We start from the raw sequence: 20,893 nt of genomic DNA, 5'->3' as shown, positions 1-20,893 counted from the left end.
ATTCTTGATTAACTTTGACAGCAATATGCCTATGTTTGGCTTCAGGACTTCAGGAAGTTCTTGATGATTAGGTCGATTAGAGGATTTATACACAAATACATTCCACGTGGGCAGGACACATCTGGGATCAGTACATAAGCAAAATCAGCCCTATTGGTGGAGGTGTCATTTTGGCAGTGTCCTGGAGAAATAACATAAACACGGGGAAAAAATAAAGATCTACTTGCCTGGTGGGTGTTGCTGCCTGGGTTATGGATGGAGTTAAACTGTTTCATGTGCACTCGAGCTCTCGCAATCTCCCTGAGGGACTCGAAGATACCGTCCACTGCCCCTGCGGCCTTCTGAGGTGCCAGCTTCTGAGATGAATCACAGCCTGCAGGAACAAAGGAACACGGAGCTGAGCGGGTGAAAACCTTCCAAGGGCTTAGATAATAAGCAGCAGGCACAGGATAACTAGGAGGAAATGGTAAATTAGCTTAATCTTGTTAGATTCTAGAAACTCGGTTGTTTATTATACAGCAGGTCCTCAGCATGGCACCAGTCCCTGCAGCTAAGCAAGAAGCCCCAAGCCCTGCATGGCAAACAAAGTGAACCAAATAGCACGTCACATTCGTAATGTGCAGCATATGGCACTTGCAGAGGTGCACGGTGACTTGTTCTCCCTCAAAGTCACACAATATTATTTTTGATGCATTTGCCCAAAGCGGTTCTGCTAAGATGTGTGACGTCCACTGAGACCTTGAGGCTTAACCCGAACTCCATCCGCAGAAACAGGTGAATGACCCCTCCAGCGTGCCAGGCAGGGCTTTGGCGAGGAGAAATTCCCACCCTTGACTCTGTCCATCTCAATACAGGCCCTACATTGTACAGATGAGGAGAAACTGCACTTTCACAGTTGATTTGCTATGTTTGAGAATTGCTCAAGTTAGAGACCTCCAATCTTGCAATAGGTCCTGCACCCGCATATTTTTATGTTTGCGCAGATGCAGAAGTCTCCTGACAAATATCAGATCCCAGCACCTCCTGGCTGCAGGAACTGAGCCTGAGATGGAAAACAGAAATTAGAGGTGGTCCTTGAAAAGGGCTTTTTTGAGGAGGATGGGGAAGGAGGGAGTGACTCTGAACTAACTTTGCTTTACCACTGATGGACACCATAATCTGTATGCACTAAAGAAAAAACAAAAAAGGCAGTATTTTCAAGGTTTACAGGGTGATCCTCAGAGTAAGATGACCAGGATCATTTTCATTTGTATATTTGCATTCTCTACAGCAAATACATATATATATATATATACAAATTCCCACAGGCCTGAAACCATTCCTACAAGACTATGATTAGACACTGAGCTTTCATTTGACTGAACACTACTTGTCGAAAGACTACCAGTCAGCTTGCCAGCTGCTGAACAGAACAAAAAAATGCCTGTACTTGTGCAGAGTGACATCAAACCAAGGAACAGAGGGTTTAAGTCCCGCAAAGCAGCGGCGTGAACATGATCCAGCCCTCAATGACTGCCCTGTTCTAACTGTCAGGCAGATGCTCTCATGCATGTTTTTGGATAGGGCTCTTGATTTTCTTTCTTTCTTTTTTTTTTTAAGAATGCAGAATAATTGAAAGAAGTAATTTTCTTGTTACCTGTGTGCTAGATCTGCGTGAACTGATACTCTAACTAACCAAAGTTTAGTTTTTCATTTGCCAGAGGAACCTGACTGTTATTGATAAAAGTATGGGACACAAAACCCCTCTCCTGCAGCTCATAAACCCACTCCATAAATGTAATTACATTAGCGGTGCTATTATAATTAGTGAGATTGTTCCTGTGAGCGGTTTTGTGCTGGTTTATGTTCAAGAGAATGCAGTCCAGCAGCTAAAAGAAAACTGAACACCTTCTGGGATAAAGGAGGTCCATAAATAAAGTCTGAGCTAACAAATCATGGTTTATATTTTTCACTAGCACAGGCAAAATACTCAAAAATGATCTTAGATTGCATGGTATTTTTAATCTACTTAAGGAAAAAAAAAGCATGAGAAAACCAGGAAGTCAGCTTCCAATGCAGAGGCAGAGCATTTTTAATAGTTAAGATTTATACAGCACTTTGCAAATGAAAAATAAAATGGAAGAACCATGTCTCATTATTGAGTTACTAAATTTTTATCCTCTTTGAGAGACAAGCTTTCCCTTTTTTAGCCACATTGGAGATAAGCAGCTCTAGTTAACATAAATAGTTATATCTTTGTGCTTTCTTCAGTTCTCTATCAGACAAAGCTATTGCTTTTGGCCAAGCACACTGGCAATGTTTAGTTTTGCTGGTGAATGCGTGTTGCCTATGTTGAACAAGTTCAGGCAAGGTAAAAATCACACTGTTTGCTTTCGTTTACTTCCTGTGTTCTTTTCTATTGTTTATTCCTGGACCATTTTAGTGGCTTTTGCTTAGGCCTACGGTTATCTTTCTCACTAAAAGAAATGTATTTTTCTTCTCCTACCGGCATCACTCCCCGCTGCCCTCCCTCTCTCTTTCCTTATCTTGGCAAAACCCTTTCTAGCAAGAAGCTTGAAACTATCTTGTCACTTCCCACTCCAGTTCCCAGCAGACACAGTCTTCTTGTGGGGAGCTGCTCTAACCTCCACTCATTTTAAAACACAAACATTTAAAAAGGCCTCATTTTAGGAATACTTAGAATTCTTTAACATGAATTGATATACATTCTCATTGCTTAAAACTCAGAGCAAAACATTTATGTTTAAGATGCACCTTTGATTCTAAAAAAACAAGGTGCCACTACATAATCAGAACCCTGCTCCTCTGCCTAAAACCTCATACTCTGTCAGCCCACACCAAGACTAAGCACCTATTAAATTTGCAGTCAAGAAAAGTTTACAGTGCATTTATTTTATATTCTATTTTCTGTGCCTATGAAGTTAAATGGAAAGCTTGTGGACGCAAATATCTGCTATATTTGTTGAATCAGGTTGATTTAGACACGTTCGTAACAATACTTTTCTCCATTTGATCTTCTCCACTGTAAGACTTCCCTTCTATAGACAGAAATGCACTGAAACGTGCACAGCTGGCCCTAGCCTGTGAGCCAGGGCAAACTGTCCTTGCACGCAGTACGGTCAGTCCTGAACGTGACTCTAACAGGACTGAAATGAATCGCAGTTCTGAAACCCATCTTTCCTGCTCATTTTCCAATTGGTACAAGCACGACCTGCTGACACTTCCATTTTTAATTCTCTACATCCTCACAGACTCCATTAAAACATCCCTAGAGCTCACCTGGCCCAACTAAACTTTCACTACTCTGCACAGAATTGCAGGCATTGAAAGCTCCAGGATATATTTTTCTGGGGGAGCAGGAGCTGTGCCGCGCGAGGGGCAGATTTGTGGGTACCGCTTTCCTACCGGTGTTAAAGAAGCCCAGTTGTGCAGAAAAGAAAATCACCCTTAATTTCCTGGTCTTGAAGATTTTAAACCACATGCCCAAGATCCTGATGGACACCCTAAGAGGAAAATGATCAGCTTTTGCAGTAAGGGGAGGCCTGATCTCTCCAAAATTGTTTCTTTCTCTTTCCATCCACTTGCACTGAACTTGCGGATTCAAACTCTCATGACCTCCACTCGGCAAGTAGCAGGATGACACCACTGGCCCTCATTTTTGGCCAACTTCTGGACTTTTTGATCCGAGATAGCATATCTCCTCATAAGCTGTACATTAGCATAAACATGAGGACCATCACATGAGGAATGACATGAATTTGGTATTTTCCCATGAAGCCTGAAAAAGGAGATTGGAGTTGCTCTTCCACAATCTACGGTGATTCTAGAAACTGAATTGCAGAGATCTCCTACAGATTTCTGAAATTAGAAAGAACATACTTTAGAAAGTGGGCACAGAGAAATGCACCCTGCGAACCCATGAGATCCATAATAATACAGGGCAACATGCTTTTTCCCCACTTGAATGCAAAAATCAAGAATTTCAGAACCACATTTCTGAAAATCTTTTACTGTGTTTTGTCTCTTTCAATAAATGGTCCAAGTGTTACAGAAAAACCCCCTCTCTCCTTCTCTAGAGCACTATTATAATTATTAACACTTCGTGTAGGTCTCTGTTACTTCTCAGACATGTCATAAAACAGCCACGATACAAAGCTGAGCATTTAGGAAAGGTGAAAGTTTACAGCATTACTCTGGTTTATACTGTAAGGTTGTCACGAGCAGCAACTTAGGCTTTCTCTATAGCCCATTTAGCAAAAATGATCCAACAAAAGCCCTGTGAACTATGGCACTGAACTGGCAGAGCAGCTAAGCTGTTATAGGAGCACATACTAAAGGATGGGCTGAAACAGAAAACTAATGTTCAAAAGAAGATAAAATCCAGCATCAGGATCCTATTATACAAGTTATTTTGTAGATATGCAGAGTTAATTGCTTGTCAGTGAAAGAGAGAAAGAGCAGAAATATAGGGTGCCCTGAGGGTCAGAACTATAAAGGCAGCACTATGATTTTAAACTAATGAAAACTTTCTATTTACATATTTTACATCATACAAGCCATTCTTTTTCTAGCAGCTATATGTTTTATAACAGTTTTGATGCAAGGTTGTTAGGAAAATAAAAAGTAGGTCTGAGTGCATATGGGTACACAGATCATGGTTGTTTTTTGCAAGAGAAAAGTGTAGCAACCAAAACGGGGGTGGCATTTGTGCATCTCCTGGCATTTTTCATCCTGATGGATCTGTCACGCATTTCAATCTTCATTCTTAAGGCTGGCTCGTATTAAATCCAACTCTCTATTTGGTCAAAAAGAGAAGGTGGGTAACCAAACATGACACTGCTGGGCAAGGCAGGACAGGGCGAAAATGCAAGAGTACTTAAAATAAGCTTACTGTAATAATACACTGGGATACAAGCAGAAAGAGAAAAATTAGGTTTTGCTCTATTCTGACCCGGGGGATCAGGCGAGGCTGTTGAGCAGCCTTGGGGACACGGCCGTGTCTGCGATGGTCACCCAGCAGCACCTTCCCTTCTGCACCGCGCGGGCTGGAGGGGCCCGCTGGCACCCATCCTGCCCTCAGCATCCCCGGCGAAACCGCGCACCGAGCCAGCGGGGCAGGAGCTTCCCTGCGCTCCCAGCTCTCGGCGAGGAGCAAACGGAAAGCCTGACGGCCCACAGGCAGCAAGAAAGTCAGAAAGCCCCAGGCCCTGGAGAGGACTGTGGAGAAAAGGGAAGGAAAATGGATATGATGTTAAAAACCAAAACAGAATGTTTTTCTCCCCTGATGATTAGCGAGGGCTGCTTTGAATCCACTTGCAGCCCGAGGGTCACATGCAAGATTCCAGCTGAATTCTGCAACTTCAGAATAAATCACAGGGATTTATTCCGAAGCCGCGAAGCAGAGGCGGCCAGCTCCACGCTTCTATAAATGTCCCTTTCAATCCGATTGGCACATGGGGAATCACAACAAAGCAGTGTGCAGGACCTCTCCGGGCAGCCCCCAGCATGGAGCACCGAGCGGGGTGGCATGGATACGGTTACTGCGACGGGAGGAGAGGAGCAGCTGAGCTGCTGCCGAAGGAACCGCCAAAGCTAGTATTGTGACTGGCAAAGGGGCAATTTGAAGTTTATTTTAATCGTGACAAACATCTCCTATTTGAGAGAAAGGTCACAAATGTTTTCTGGAGTGGTTAAACTTAGAAGCCTAAGTCTCCACTTAAGCTCCTAAATAGATGTCCAAATTCTAGCATCACTGACCATCCAGGGATCGCTCTTGCGCATCTGGCAGCCAGCACCCATCCACCCCTCTCGCCGTTTGGGCGAAGGGAACATCCATTTTTAGGACGGGGGACACATCCTGGGATCCCTGGGGCTCACACAGGACCACGGCACAACCAGTGTTGGGTGGTTGGCTGTGGGGCACCGAGCTCCTCAGGCCACGCAGACCGATGTGCCACAGCTCTGGCCAACATGAACCGGTCCATACTTAGGCCACCTTCTGCTTGGGCTAAGAGCCAGCGATGTGGCCGGAAAGGCTGTAGGCCTCAAGTCTTGGAATCGATTCTTGAAACTGCTTTTTGGCTTGCAAGGAACCGCTGAGGCTCCTGAAGCGGATGGTGTGAGTGCGAGCAGTCCCTTCGCTCGCACGTGAGCTAGAAGCTGCGTGCGCGGCGGAGCGCTCTGCTCAGCGCCCTGTGCCGAGGCCTGTGGGCATCCTGCCCTTGCCAAAAGCTGGCCACTAACCTGCCTGATTAAATACGGACTTCAGACCTAACTTTTATGAGAGTCATTTTCAAATATTGGCTTCAATATTTGTCTCTTGGACATCTCTATTTTACAGGACTATTTTATTGCCTTCCTCTTGCCAAAATTCAATAGCACAGCATGTAATATTAACTTTTATGAAGTACTGCAAACTCAGTTACTGGAGGCTCTCATGTTACATGGAATTAAACCTGTCAATTCAATGAACAATTATGGGGAAAACTGTAGTGCTTACTAGAATAAATTACATAAATTAATTGCAGGAAGAACTTAAGTTATGTTCAGATGTGCTTTTTGAAAGAAATTCATTAGGGAACAATTCAGTTCCTCCCTCAAGCAGTCCTTTCTTAATTAAAAAACCACACATTTTCAGAATGTTAATAAAGCTATGGTAAATACTCTGTGACTCTAAAAAGGCTTCTCAATAACGTTCCTGCAAAAACTTAATAAAACTCCATGTAACAGAAAGTGACACAAAACTCTACGAAAACCCCACTCCACAAGTGCACAGAGAGCACCAGCCTCCTGGGCCAGCGTGTCCCAGAAGGGAGGACACGCTACGGGCGCGAGTGCTCCGGCTCGTCCCCTTCGGAGTTCCTGCCACCTCTGCTCTCTGTCATCTCTCTGCGCCAGACCTCATAGCAAGAGAACTTAGAGAAAATACGGCAAGATTTGTAATTGTTCTTATTTTCTAAGTGTTTTCTTATTTATACCGATTACAAGGAATCTTTTTTTTTTTAAAAAAAAACAATCTAAGAAGTAAAATATATCTTTCACTGTTTCTGTTTGATTTTTCCATCTTCTGTACCTTGGACAGGTACAGAATGATCAATGCACACTTGAACATACGATCAAGGTTTTTTGCATTCAAAGTCAATTCAAACAATTGGCTGTATGATTTTTATAATGCTAAGTCAGGCTTGCAAAAATAATTGGGAAATATTTCCTTTTGAAAACAACTATTCTACTTGGAATTTTTTAAAAATGCACAAAACCATCTCAACTTATGGCTCTAAAAATGATGGCTATGGAAAAATTTGTAAGAGAGATTTTCTTTCCCAATTTAAATTCTGAGCTGAAGCTGAACTCAGGGTGTCCTTAAATTGGTGAAGGCAGCTTTACACATAACATATAACATAAACATGTGGAAACATAAGGTCACAATTAAAATTAACAACTGTAATCTACTTAGCTCCTGAAATAAAGCAGTATTTTTAACAGGAGGACAAAAATAATGACATTTTAATGCTAAGCATAGTCCTCTGTTCAAAAAGGTCTCTCTACCCAGTACACTACAGAAGAGGTGAAAAGCCATCTAAGAACTGACAAGGATAACAGGCAGTTAGGCTGCATTCAATGGGCTTTACTTAATGAGAGATAATAACTGCAATTTTGATTTTCCCCTCATCCACATTAATAGAATTATGATACATCCCTTAAGCACCTTTTGCTTTAAATTTATAACTATGCCCAGAATTTTTGTTTCTCTTAAAAAGAATAGGAAGACAAAGCTTACACAAGAAAATTTAAATGAAACTGTAAAAGGATTAAGCATTAGTCAAGACACTAAAAGGTCATTTTCCAGAAGAGAGAACACAAAAAAGCTAAAAGCTGAATGCCAATTCTGTGCTCTCTGTTGATGGTAGTAGGAAAGGGGGATACTACATAAAAAGAAGTACCACAGAATGCCAGTTTTCATAATATTTGAAATTGACACATGCAAATCTATCCCTGATACACCATTTTGGATACATGTTATATTCTATTCTGTTCATGCCACAGTACTAAGCAGGAAGAGAAATGAAAGAAAGAATAAATGCCATGTTCAGCATGATTATGACAGAACAGAAAATGCAAAACAATAATGTTCTACATGGCCACCACTATTCTCTGGCATTATTTTATCACTTAACTGCAATCTCAGAAGAAAAATCTATTGCTAGAGCTGCACACAGTGCTCTCTTCTGAAAGCTTGAACTCAGAAAGCATTCAGCTGTACTTAACCATATGCTTAAATCCAACTGAAATTCAGCCAGAACAGCTTCAGCTTTATTTTAGCATCCTCAAATTCATGAGAAGTCCTGTTTCCCTAGTAATGCTCCAGTAAAAAATTATTAATTTTTAAGTAAATATGCAAAGTGATTGTAACCAAAAGTAACACCTAGCATAAGTTGACATTTCATGTCAATTATTCCACTGGGTTTTGATCCAGATTTCAGTAAAGTATCTTATAGGGCTGTCTTTCAAAACATATTTTGCTGACACTGGCAAGACATATATATTCGCAGTATTATGTTAGTAACACATGAATATTCACATCTTGCAGCTAAATTTCTAGCAAGGTTTGTAGGTTTATGGTCACGGAGTAGGCAGATGGTCTTTAAAGCACCGAATAGCAGCTCTGGTGCAGGTTCAGCTCTCGGCTCTGCCGCTGGATTAAGCCGGATCACGCACACGGGCAATGAGCTGAGGCCTCACGTTGCCTTCGCACGGGGTCCTACTGACTTCAGCACAGCTGACAAGGGCAGGAATTAGTGCACAACCATCCAACTGCTGACTGGTTGCAACTCTGACGCCCACGGAAATACTTTCTGTTATTCATTTTATTGCCTCCTGCGAGTCTCTGCTCCTCTGGGCAGGAGCTGCCCGGTGCCACGTGCCAGCCCAGCACATAACGTAGCTGGCTCCATCTGCTCTTGCTATTGCCTGGACAAAAAAGTAACTCCATGATCAGATCGGAATAAGCACATTAAGGGAAGGATAAGGAATACTAACCACGGCACCGCGCGGGGCATAAGCGGATGAGAAGGGGAAGCCAAGCTGCAAATCTCTGAGGCTGCATGTGCGTCGAGGGGGACGGAAGGCCTCTCCTCCTCCTAAACCACGCATTAAAGAGCACAGTTTCCTATGTGGCGGACTGTATAACCCTTTCTCCCTCACTTCCACCAAACAACTCGCGTTGGTACTGCATGGTCTTTGGGGCTGGAGTAGGGTAGGAGCCAGAGCAGCTTTTCTGTCCTGCAAATAAGTGACATATAACAATTTTCAGAGAAAAGGAGTGGAAATATTTATGGGAGAGGGCTTCACTGCATAACAAAAAAGAACCATAATATTGAAAGCAACGGCCCCACCTCTCCATGCCGAAGTCTTTAATCGCACCCGAATGACAACTTACTGCACTGCAAGTCATGTGTGACCAAAGGCAGGTGGCCAACAAGGACTAGAAACTGGAATCCTCAAAGTTTTTGTGTTTTTGATACTCGCAGCTCTTGTTGGAGCTATTGAGACCTCTGACCTTCGGGGACATTGTGTTTTAATGTGTTTAAGCACTCCGGAGAGTGAAATCTGGCACTGGCAAGGTGCTGTATGGATCTGCCAAAAAATGACCGATTTTAGTGTTTGTCAGATGTTCCTCTGCAGAATATACAGAGAAAAACAGTTACCGTTTTTACAATTAGCTCTGTTCCAAAAGCACAACATTACACACGTGGACTTGGAACGCCTGGGCCAATTTTTGAAGATATGAATCACGAACAATTTGTTTCTAGTCTAAAAACAAGCTGAACTGTCACTTTGTCAGAATTTGATATTAGAAAGCTTTCTGTCTGGATAAAAAGGTAGATCATGGTTCAGCCTACAGCGTGGGTGAGTATGGTATTGGGATAAGCATTACGTCTCCAATAAGATTAGGAAAAACATATTTTGCAGAGGTGTTTGCTCTTCATGAACCTCATGAAAATAGCTATGTAATAGCAGTATCACATTTTGAGTCAGAAATATGACAAATTTCTCTCTCCAGCTTTTGTTTAAGCAGTTGTTTATATTTTTCATCACCTACTGAAAGAATATCTTATTTAAAATCACCACTGGAGTACTGTCACAACAGATAGAGCTTCTTCTTCTCTTCTTTTGGGAATGTTTCCCATCTAAGCTAGAATAACATCCTATAAAAAGTGCCTTCATGGAAGATTTTTTTTCTTTTATGAAAGCAGATAACACTGACTCACCTAAATGACATAAAAGCCTTTCTATATTAATCTGCTCTTATAATACATTAAAACTGTGCATTGCACTTTGTAGAGTTCAAAAGAATATGGGCCAGTCCAAACATCTAACAATCTGCACATAAACAAGAAAAGGCAACAAAGTTAAATGAACTGGCAGAAAGAACAATAATAAAACAAAAAAAGAATGCAGGTTAAAAAGTACGGCATGAATTATCCCACACTGTGTTAATTTTTCAATGGAAATTACAATTATACTGGAGACAAGACACAGGCAGTACAGAGAAGAGGTTAACTGAGAAACAAAACAAAATGGGGCTTGAGAAAGGATGTGAAAGAGGAAAGAAAGACCATTTTATGGGAAGATGGACCAACATTGCATATTTGCATAATCCATAGTATGAAGAACTACATTACAAGTCCTGTTCTAATCCCCTGCTTGTTGCAGCTTACCAAAGACCCTGCAGATTCCTGTTATGTCTCACAAAAAAACAACCAGCAGATGACAATTTGTACAACATATCTGTTAACTGAGAAGGGCTCTAGTGCCAATTAATGAAGGAAAAGAACTGCAGTGCAAACTGCAAACACATGTGCAGAGGGAGGAAATACCCTGGAGTAATAATCAGAATAAACTCGTATTCATAAAACAGATAATAATTCATATGTGCAATCAATTAAAAAGATGCTGACAGAGACCTCAGTTCAGAAGAACATGTAAACACACATCCAACTAAAAGGTGTGATGGGATGAAGTCAGGCCAATATTTAAGGGCTTTGTTGAAACAGTGTAAACTATTCAGTTTAAATCAGAAATAATTGTGCTATTTTATTTAACAAACACTTGAGCAGCTTGTGGAGTTGGTCTATAATGTTTTATTTTCTCTTGTAGCCCTTAAAAATTAACATTTTCTGTCTTAAAAAAATAGAAAATTATGTATGCATTGGTCATAACAGGGCTTTTATTGCAGGTTTGAAAAAAAAAAAAACAATCAATAGAAAATGCATAGGATTTGTAATCCTTTCCATTTAATATAAATTGTTCTTGTTTCCAGGAGAAAGAAAAAATGAAAAACACTAATAATCTTGTAGTCAAGTTTCAACACCTGCTTATTTATTCTGCCCGAAAGAATAAAGGACAACTTGATTTATGCTTCATATACACTGCAGAAGCAAGGGAATTTTTCATTAAATTGTGCTTGCCTAACTATGAAAGAGCACATGCAATTTCAATATTAGCCGCATTTTTTTTCATTAGGAAACAGATTAGCGAAAGCAAACCACCAGCCGAGCCTGAAGGGCTGACAACAGTAATTTGGAAGCGCTGCGAGGGCTGACGTGCACCGCGCTACGCACGGCCGCCGGGGACGCTGCTCCGAGGAGCTCCATCTTACCAGGGCTTATGGGGCAGACTGTCATCTGCAGGATGTCCATGCATATTCCTATTATATGAATAATCATTCCCCCGAGCAAATAGGTTCTCCAAATGATCAACGGATGTAGATTTACTCACATGGATACTCCTCTTTGGGACAGCCCTGCAGAGCATCAGCTGAGTCCTCTGAAAGGCTGGCTGCTCATGGGTCTGATGTCCGAGTGTACAAATACCATCACTTGCTTCCTTATCAATCAACATTTAGTAAAGATGGGCCAACCTTCACCGTAACACATTAGACATCTGCATTTCAGGACAGCAACCTTTCTTATTAACTCTTGTGTGCACGTTGCTGAGACTTCCACCACAACCGTGTTTCCTTTCAGAAGGAGAAAATAACCACTGGTTTTGTTCATGAAGTCCTTATACCAGCCTGTGACTGCTTATCTGATAAATAACTTGAGAGCATGTCAGAACTGTATGTAATTGTGAACGTGACCTTGTGAAAAATCACGTCTACAGCTTTTTTTTTTTTTCTAGTGTTCAAAACCAGCTGACAGAGTCTGATCGAATTGTTCACAGTTTTAGATTGCCTCACTTGCTATTAGCTGTAATTAACACTGTGTTCATGATGGTTGTTTAAAGCTCCCTCTACAGTTCCTACTTGTATAAAAAGAAGGAAAGAAGCCTCACAATTTCATGCAGGCTTTGAAACCAGAAGAATGGACTCATTTTCAACACTTTTACTCTTTTAGGCAAAAAACTACTGAGACTGGTGAAAGAAAACTTCAGGAATCCATCAAAAAAAAAAAGGAAAAAATAAAAAAGAAAAAAAAATCCCACATCAGATAGATAAACTATAACTAATATGCTCCCCTCTGGTTTTGCCACTGACCTAACTTGGTCTTCAGCTTTCTCAGAGAGCTGATGGCCATCGTGAGATGGAGATGCTGCCTTGGTTGCTGATCCATCACCACCTCACCTCCCTTTTGCTTCATGTAATTTTTGAGCGGCAGCAGCGAGAGCTTTGAAAACAGAACAGCACAACCAGCACCCCTCGGAGCCCTGCTCCTCTTTTGCTGGTGTCTCTTTACCTGTCTTCTTCAGAGAAGTGTGTCTGCAGCATGGGTGCATAAAAATCAACCCCTGTCTGCTTGCCTGCCTTCTGTAACTTTTGAGAGTTTCTGGTGCATGGGACTTGGCCATCAGTTCCTTATGTCATGCTGGTTATTACTGAAAAATGGATGTTTTTGCTTTCACAAAGGAAATGGAAAGAAGGCAAACAGGTAAAGTGTGGAATTGGAGAAGCTCAACTGTGCAGGTGTTGTTTATTCAAAATTATCATTATTGGCTCCAGATTTATTTATATGGAAAGAGAAGTGCAGAAGGCAACCTGGACAAAAGTACTACTGCTGCTTGTCCCCATCTGCCTGGTGGAAGGCGGCAGTGAAACCCTCTCTATGAAGACTCGGCCTGTGCTGCAGGGAACCACACACGTTGGCGCTCAGAACTGGTCTTTCTGTTCCTCTGTGTTTAACATAAAGCTGTCAGCTTTTATAAAGCTCTCGCTATCCCCTGGCTGCACAGCGAGCCAGCCTCCAGGCCTGCCTGCTCTCCCTGCGGGTGTGGGGCGAGTACAGGCGTTTCAGTGCTGGGAACTTCCCAGAAGTGCTTCAGGACTAGACCAGATGTCTCTGAGTGACTGACCCTCCCTCTGAAGCTATGAATCCTCCTTGCTGCCCAACAAGTGCCACGCATGCCAACACGTCTAACGAGGGAGGAGGAAAAGGCCAAGAACTGCTCCTTCAGAAGGGTTTTGGTTGATAGGCATCTCCCTACTCAAATTCCAAGCCTCATTAGTCATAACACAAACAAAACGATACACTGCATGGGAAACCAGTAGGCTCTAAGCCTTATTTTTCCACACAGCTTGCCTGAAAACATGGCACCGAACGACAGGATGTTCCCTGGGATCCTGACTCTGTGCCCACCTGCTCCTTGGAAGCTCTTCTCTCCATCCTTCTCCCTGCTTCCATCAAGCCTTGCCGGTGGAGCGGGACACAGTAAAAGCAATCAGAGCATCCCTGTGCATGCCCAAGAAACCCAGCCACAGCACCTGGCTGTGCGCACAGGGTGTTTTTCCATCACAGATATTTTGGTGAGAAACACGCAAAAAGCTACAGACAAATATATCATTTTTAGCTTTCAGAGCAAACAGCTAGGCAGCAGAACAAGGATGTTTTCTGTTAGATAAATTCACCTTTGGTATTCAGGTGTAAAAGCAAAAGTGACACAGTAATCTCCATGCATCAATAAACATTTACCTTGGATGTGAACTATCACAGAGTAATAAAATGTTCACATTTCCAAGCAATAAAAAGACTAAGACTAAAGATAAAGGCAAAGCTTACCCATATACTTTATTGCTACTTTCTCTTAGGCAATTAAAATGCTGTTTACAACAGATGCTGCACAAGGTCATCATTACAGTTTCAGTGAAGCCATTTTCTTCAAGAGGTTTTTACCACCTCAGATGTAAAATTATTACTGCTTCAAATATCTGAAATGCAATAATGTTTTAATTTCCTCCAATATGGAGCTTTCCTTTCTTTTCTCTTTTATTTTTAAGATGAGGTTTTATTTTTACACCAAATGATTAGAAATATTAACTTATTCAATGACATCTGTAAAACATGCTTCCTTCATGCACAGATATGTCCTCTGTGCTGTACTGGGACAGAACAGTCCCACTAACTAAATGCAGAGTGAGGAAATTGCTTAGAAATTAGGTAAAAGATAATTTGTTAAGGTGGGAAGGTGACACAAGGCAGCTCCATGGTGAAGATCCCTGAGCAAGCTTGGACCGTGCGAGGCGGCTTGGTTGGAGCAACACAGCTGCTGGGTGCACCCGTTTCAGAGCTCGTTTTATCAGACATCTCTGCACTGTGCGCTCCAAATTATAAAACCAGAGGAAAAACACTGAAAATATTTTTGTGCTGTCTGCTTTCAGGGAAGGAGAAAGAGAAACGGTAGGAGAAAGCAGTGTCTCAGTGTCCCCTTCACACAACAAGACGTAGCTTGGAAAAGAAAAGACCAGCCTGAGGTTCACCACGGTGCAGATGTCCCAGCACGAAACTCCATCCACGTTTCACTTGCCCTATATGGATGGGACACAACCAGCTGTCCTTAAGTAGGGTATACAGTAAGCACCAATTCCTTGGCAGCAAATGGATACAACTGTGGGATAAGGAAAAGGATTAACTGATAGACCAGAAAAAGTATAGCAAGAAAAATAAGGCATGTGTTGTTCGTCTAAAAAGCAGCTATGACTAGACAGTAGCTCTGGCCTCCAACACACTCTAAGTCATCAATACTTATTCTGCAGATATAATTAAGCTGTCCTACATCATTCTTATGTCAACATTACAGAAGGAAAAATATGGAGAAATAAGACGGATTATACCTTATCCAGGAAACTACAGATGAAACACAAGCCTCTTTGTAATGGATCTTTATAATATTTGCTTTATTTACTTTTTACATAGTCTTTTTCATAGCCTCCCTAGAGAACTGCAGTAAATTCAAAATCTGAGGCCCTGACTTCATGAGGATTGCCTCGACCAAGCCTTCTCAGACAGGGAAGCAAATGAAAGCAGAACGTAACAAGGTCTAACCAAAATTCTCATTGAACAAAAAACAGCAGAATTTGAAGCTCTGATGTGTGAGCCAAAAAAGGGCCAGGCTGTTTTTTAAATCTCAGAGTGCTCCTGCAGAGCTAGCAGCTACAAAAACACATTTGCAGTTGTAAGCTGAACAAATTTGATATGAGTCACGGTGCCTATAAACTTGGAACCCCCACAGTGTTGTTTGCGAGTCATTTCTCTGCGTCTAACCACTGGGATTCAACTGAAGGCTGAATAATTAAATAACAAATAAAATAATTAAATAACAAATTAAATACCAAATACAGTAAATAAATGTCAGAGAAAGGGAAAAAAATAATCACATAGAGAACGATACTCTAATGGATTGCCTTTCAAACAGGCATAAGATTCAAACAGATCTTAAAGGAAAAAATAATTAAAAGCTAAAAATGGATGAAAAGGATGGATAAAAGCTGGCAAACATAGATCAAAATCTGGCTTACCACATATACGTCTGGGGGACAAAACCGATTGCCCTGCCAAAAGAAAACTGGTAGATCAAACCAGATTTCAGTAAAGCATTTCATAAAATATTATATGAAGAATTAGTCTGGCACAAAAAGATGAGACTCAGAAAAAGAAAATGTAAAGGAATAGGCTGAAGGAGAGCCAATGGTAACCTGGGCTGGAGGGAGATTTTTAAGCAAAGTTCCTCAATGACTGGTCTTATTATTTTTTATTAATGACTGTCAGAAAAACTAGGAGCATGTTAATAAAACTGCTAATGACAATTTGTGAAGCATTGTTGAAGGTGGAAGGGACTTGAAATATTTTACAAATTCTGAAGCAACAGAAATGAGAGAAACCACAACAGTGCTCAGTCAGCTACAGGTTCAGTCTAGCTACAGGGTGTTGGTGACCAATTTCACCAGCACATTTTTCTGTCCTGACAAATAGCTCTGTGGACTGCTATGGGACAGGTTGTCTGAGAGGCTTACAATCTACTAAGGACAAAGTGCTCAAAGCTGGGAATTAGCCTCTGATAGAAATGAGAATATTTTTTACCCAAAGAAAGTTATCACAATTCTCTGTTCCTCTCTCAAGACTTACATGTAATCACTTGAGTAAGTTGCCCAGCTGTTGCAAAAGATTGGTAGGAATAGTAAAGCCAGGAGAGACCACAGATGTGTAGTTTTTTCACTTTCCAAATATGCTAAACTGCTTCAGCATTCAAGAAGCAGAGAAAGTTCATCAAAGAGTCAAAGTAATGAAAAAGTCTAGGCTGAAAAGTAAGCAGAAGACTTGAAACTAGCTGTATGAATTATGTTTCTAAAAGACAAGGGAAGGCAAGAGACTTCATGGCATACAGAGGCTAGCAGACGTGATCCTGTTTGACCTGCCAGCCATTCTCAGAGAAGGACTTTCACCAAGTAGTTCTGGGCAACAAGTAAAAGCAAACACATGGCCTCACTGCTCAGAAAGCTGAGGTGAACAGAAGGAAAGATGAAGGTAAGGATAAATTTGTTAAAAGCACATTCCAAACACCTCCTGCTAAGGAGCAGAGGGCTTGGCCATGGGCCGTGGTGCTTTAGGCAGGGTGTGCGTTCCCATGTTCCTCACGGTGTGCTGGGCCCGGGTGACCTGCAGGCCCTGCAGGATCATCACTCACACACGCTCAGCTAAGCCTCGCTGGATCTTCACACTTAAGATCTCTATGGATGTGTCTGCCAAAAAACACTGCAGCACCTCATGGCAGTTAGTGCGAACAGAACAGAGCATCTGTTGTTGCTATAAAGTGACAAGCCACGATCTGTTACTTCAGAGCGTTCAACTGGGATCAGGCTGCAGAAAATGTGCCTTTTTCACAGTATGCCGTGAGCACAGGGCTTTTCCTGGAGTATACCCATTCCAGGCAGGAAAGCTGGGGAGCTGGGGCCATGGTGTTGGAGTCAGAGGTACAGCAAGCAAAGGGTACTAAGGGCAAGAGCAGCGAGAAGCCACCCGGCCTGGCCACACAGGGCACAGATGGGAACAAGGAGACTGGTTAGAGGCAGCACAGACAGTCCTGCCTATTTTGTGGATTTTGCTTGCTTAGTTGGTTTAGGTTAGGATGTTTTAGTCATCCTAATCTTTCAAATTGCACTAATATCCTCAGAAAACCACCCCTGAAGGTAACTTGGTTATATACCCATCTCATACTTAGCTCAGTTAAAAGCAAAATAAGCCCTGCCAAAAATACTTATCAAAATTGGTCTGTAGCAAGTTCATTTCTACTTTTTTTCCTCAGTATTTAGTAAGTTGTTAAACTACTGAGGAGTTTAATAAAAGAATAAGTATAGTTATCAACAAGTTTGTGATGTCTGTTTACTTTAGTAAACCTTATTCCTCACCAGGCTAGTGCTCCACAACATTTGGCATCTTGTTTTTGTGGAAGACACAGAGAAAAGAATTTGTACTTGTAATGTCTAAATGGCTCCAATCAAACTCTCCATATTTACACCAAATGCAAACAAAATGACATGACCTTAGTAGAAATTGTTTACTCCACTCTTCTTGGAAACAACGGGCAATAAACACTGGAAGGAATTACAGAAGGATGGTCAGTAAAGACAGAATGAGTCAATTCATCACAGAGAGACTGTGTAGAAATAAAATTGTACCAAAGGGAGAAAAAACAGGTAAGCAGAGAAAAGTGGGTCAAGCAGAAAGAGCAGCACTCTTTTCTTTAGGTGAATGTTTCTTATGCTCTTGCCAAAGTTTTTACGAGCAGCCTCTGCAAGACTGTGTATTCCTATGTCAGAAAGCAACAGTTTTTGTGTCAAGTACAAGGCAAGGAATTTCATCGGGTTCCATTTTAGGAAGCCTTAAAAGTTACCGGAAAAGCAGTGTTGGAAAGTGACATCATCTTAACTATATTAAAAGAGATGAGCAGCAAACCTGGGCAGACGCTTTAAGAACTAGAGGTTCCAGAAATACTAGAGCCAAAGTTTTTAAACACAAGTTAATCATGGTCAGAATATTGCTCTAATCTGCTCTGCAAGGGCATCTTACAGACCGCTCCAGAACGGCTCCTTTGGCAAAGGGCGAGGGGATGAGGGGTCCTGACGTGGGGAGAAGTGGTGAAGTAGCTGGTGAAGTAGCTGTGTGACAGCACTGCTCTTAGTGGGCGCCTGTTCTTCTCTGAACAGGCGCCCACTAAGATGAGCTGGGAATCCTCTTTGCCTTTACGGGTGCATTTCAAAGAGACCACCTAAGCCAGCCTGGTCAGTACAAATGCCAAAGGCTGACCTGGCGCATGGAATAGCCTGGATCTTCCAAGGACACTGACCAATGCAGAAAAGCTTTATGTTTTCCCACTTGTATGAAAAATATAAATTATTATTTCCCTAGCTGTCATTGTGTATCTTCCACAGCCACCAAATTTACGTCGCAAAAAGGGAAGACCAATTGAAAACACCACATATTTCCTACAATATGATTTTCAACACTGAAACATCTGAGAATTATTGAAAATAAAACTGAACAGGGCTGGCTGCACTCCACTTTCATTGAAAATGCATTTTGCTCTTTGCCCACTGGAAGCAACACTGAACATTACTGAGAATCCTATCACAATGGTGCTAAGACAAATCAGAGATGCTGGAATTACATTTTATGCACAGTATATTCTAGGCTATCAAGCAAAAATGTTAGATGTTAGGAAGACTGGTGTCCAGACTAATTGCTTCTTTCCATTCCTAACCACTAAATTTAGCTTTTCCTTTTTAATAAAAGAATAACACTCATGCCAACCTGCTGTATGGGTGGGGAACCCGAATGCAGACAAAATTCCTAGTATGATCACACAGCCGCACATTTGGACTTGCTGGTTAAGCCTCTCTGTGGCAAGGGCTGCAGCAGGGCCACAGTGTCTAGTCAGGTTTGTTTAAGCAATGGACCTTGAACTCAATATCAGAAAAGAGCGATAGATACTCCCTAAAAAGGGGGGGGGAGTCAAATGCTTCTGAATAGCACACCAGGCCAGGATCTTCTGGATCTTTCAAGAGTGATAATATATAGATTTAATTGTTATGATAAGCGTTGAGGGTTTCTTATTGTCTTTAAAAGCAACATTCTTGTCACTTAAGACCCTTTTTTCATAAAATGATTACAAAATGATGGGTGAATCATTTCTGCTTTGGCTAACTATTGTAACATAACCATGATCTATTATAATGAAACCAAGAGAGAGGAAATGAAAGCCAATGAATTACAGTGGTAACACAGTTTTCCATATAGCCCTGAGATATGTATGACCACTGCATTAAGGTATGATTTCAGCTCTCAGTCATGCACATAAGATATCGTAAACGATCCGGAAACAGGGCCTGAAAACTAAAATGTCACCTAATTCCCATGCTCAACAGGGATGCTCACACTTCCCTCATTGTCTGAGCTGCTCCCGACAGGATGTTCTTTACATCTCCACCCCCAAGACGGCATCTCAGCCCGTCAGGAACTGCTCAGCTATTAAATGACATTAGGAAAACACTGAACCCATTTTTATCATCTTTTAATGGAACTCAGCAGCCCCAAGCAAGAAAGGGGTATTTGTATAGTGCAATCAAACAGCTCTTTGCAAAATGTAAGCAAAGGCTGTTTGGTAACTGTTTTAACACAGGCAGCCCCTGATTTCCCCAAGCCCCTTTCTCTGCTTTCTTTAGGGAAATCCCTTTGGTAATTTGATACTGCAATATCTTTCAAATCAAAGGAGCTAAACAAAATGCTCTGACAGACAGGGAGGAGATTCCCCACCCTAAAGACGAAAGCGTGAATTTTAGTAGAAGTCAGGGTGAATAAACTACTTCAAAGAAAGAGAAATACAACCCACAATTCTAAAAATTACTTGAAAAGATCCATCTTACACATTCATGAGGCTGAAAAGGGTCATACCATTGTATACAACCATTTCCAGCCTTAATGCTGTTTTCTGGCCTCTGATGTCCCAATGCATAGCCTTAGGGAAAACAGGAGAATTTACAAATGAGCAGCAGGCTTTATAAAGGTAGCTGTGTACCCAGGAGTCCTCCTTTGGGTAATAGAGTCTCATAAACTTCTATTTGTTACTTACAAAGGGGTTTTGAAAATGGGAGGTTAGCCAATTAAATGGAAAAAGAATAAAAGGAGCCAAGAATGGTGTGCTTGGTGATTTAGAAAAGTCTGTGCTAGAAGAGATGCCCTGCAGAAAGGTGGTGAGGGCCCCTTGCAGACCACAGTGAATGCAGACGATTATCTCATAGCTGGTAGCATTTCAGCATTTGTGCTTTTAACAAATTGAATAGCTTTCTAAATCAAAAACTTCACTGGCAAACTGTGCTCAGTTGCTGCAGGAGAGCTGCCTTTCTCAATCCAAGGTCAAGTTTACTCATGCACTAAATCTAGAGGTAAATCTATGCAGTCTGAAACGAGGTCAGCCCTATGCAAACTTCTTTATGCTTATAAATCCACCTGGGAGGAGCCTTTGGGATCTAACTGTTGATTCCCAACACTTGACCCTGAACATTTTAGAAAAAAAGTGAAGATACAGCTTTTGGCATTTACTTTCTTGCACGCATATGCACACACAA

General features: G+C 41.6%; 1 protein-coding gene across 1 annotated transcript in view; it reads right to left on the bottom strand.

The window, feature by feature from the left end:
* SCFD2 (sec1 family domain containing 2) overlaps positions 1–20,893 on the bottom strand; it is a 179,356-nt gene that overhangs the window by 14,546 nt on the left and 143,917 nt on the right. Inside the window, exon 6 of the mRNA XM_088524794.1 lies at positions 228–373. Coding sequence (XP_088380920.1) covers positions 228–373 — 146 coding nt within the window. The remainder of the gene's footprint in view (positions 1–227; positions 374–20,893) is intronic.

The sequence above is a fragment of the Tinamus guttatus genome, unplaced genomic scaffold, assembly GCF_059628265.1.
Source record: "Tinamus guttatus ecotype Peru unplaced genomic scaffold, ASM5962826v1 Tinamus_guttatus_pri_ptg000213l, whole genome shotgun sequence".
Lineage (NCBI taxonomy): Eukaryota > Metazoa > Chordata > Aves > Tinamiformes > Tinamidae > Tinamus > Tinamus guttatus.
This window is presented reverse-complemented; position numbering and strand designations above follow the sequence as displayed.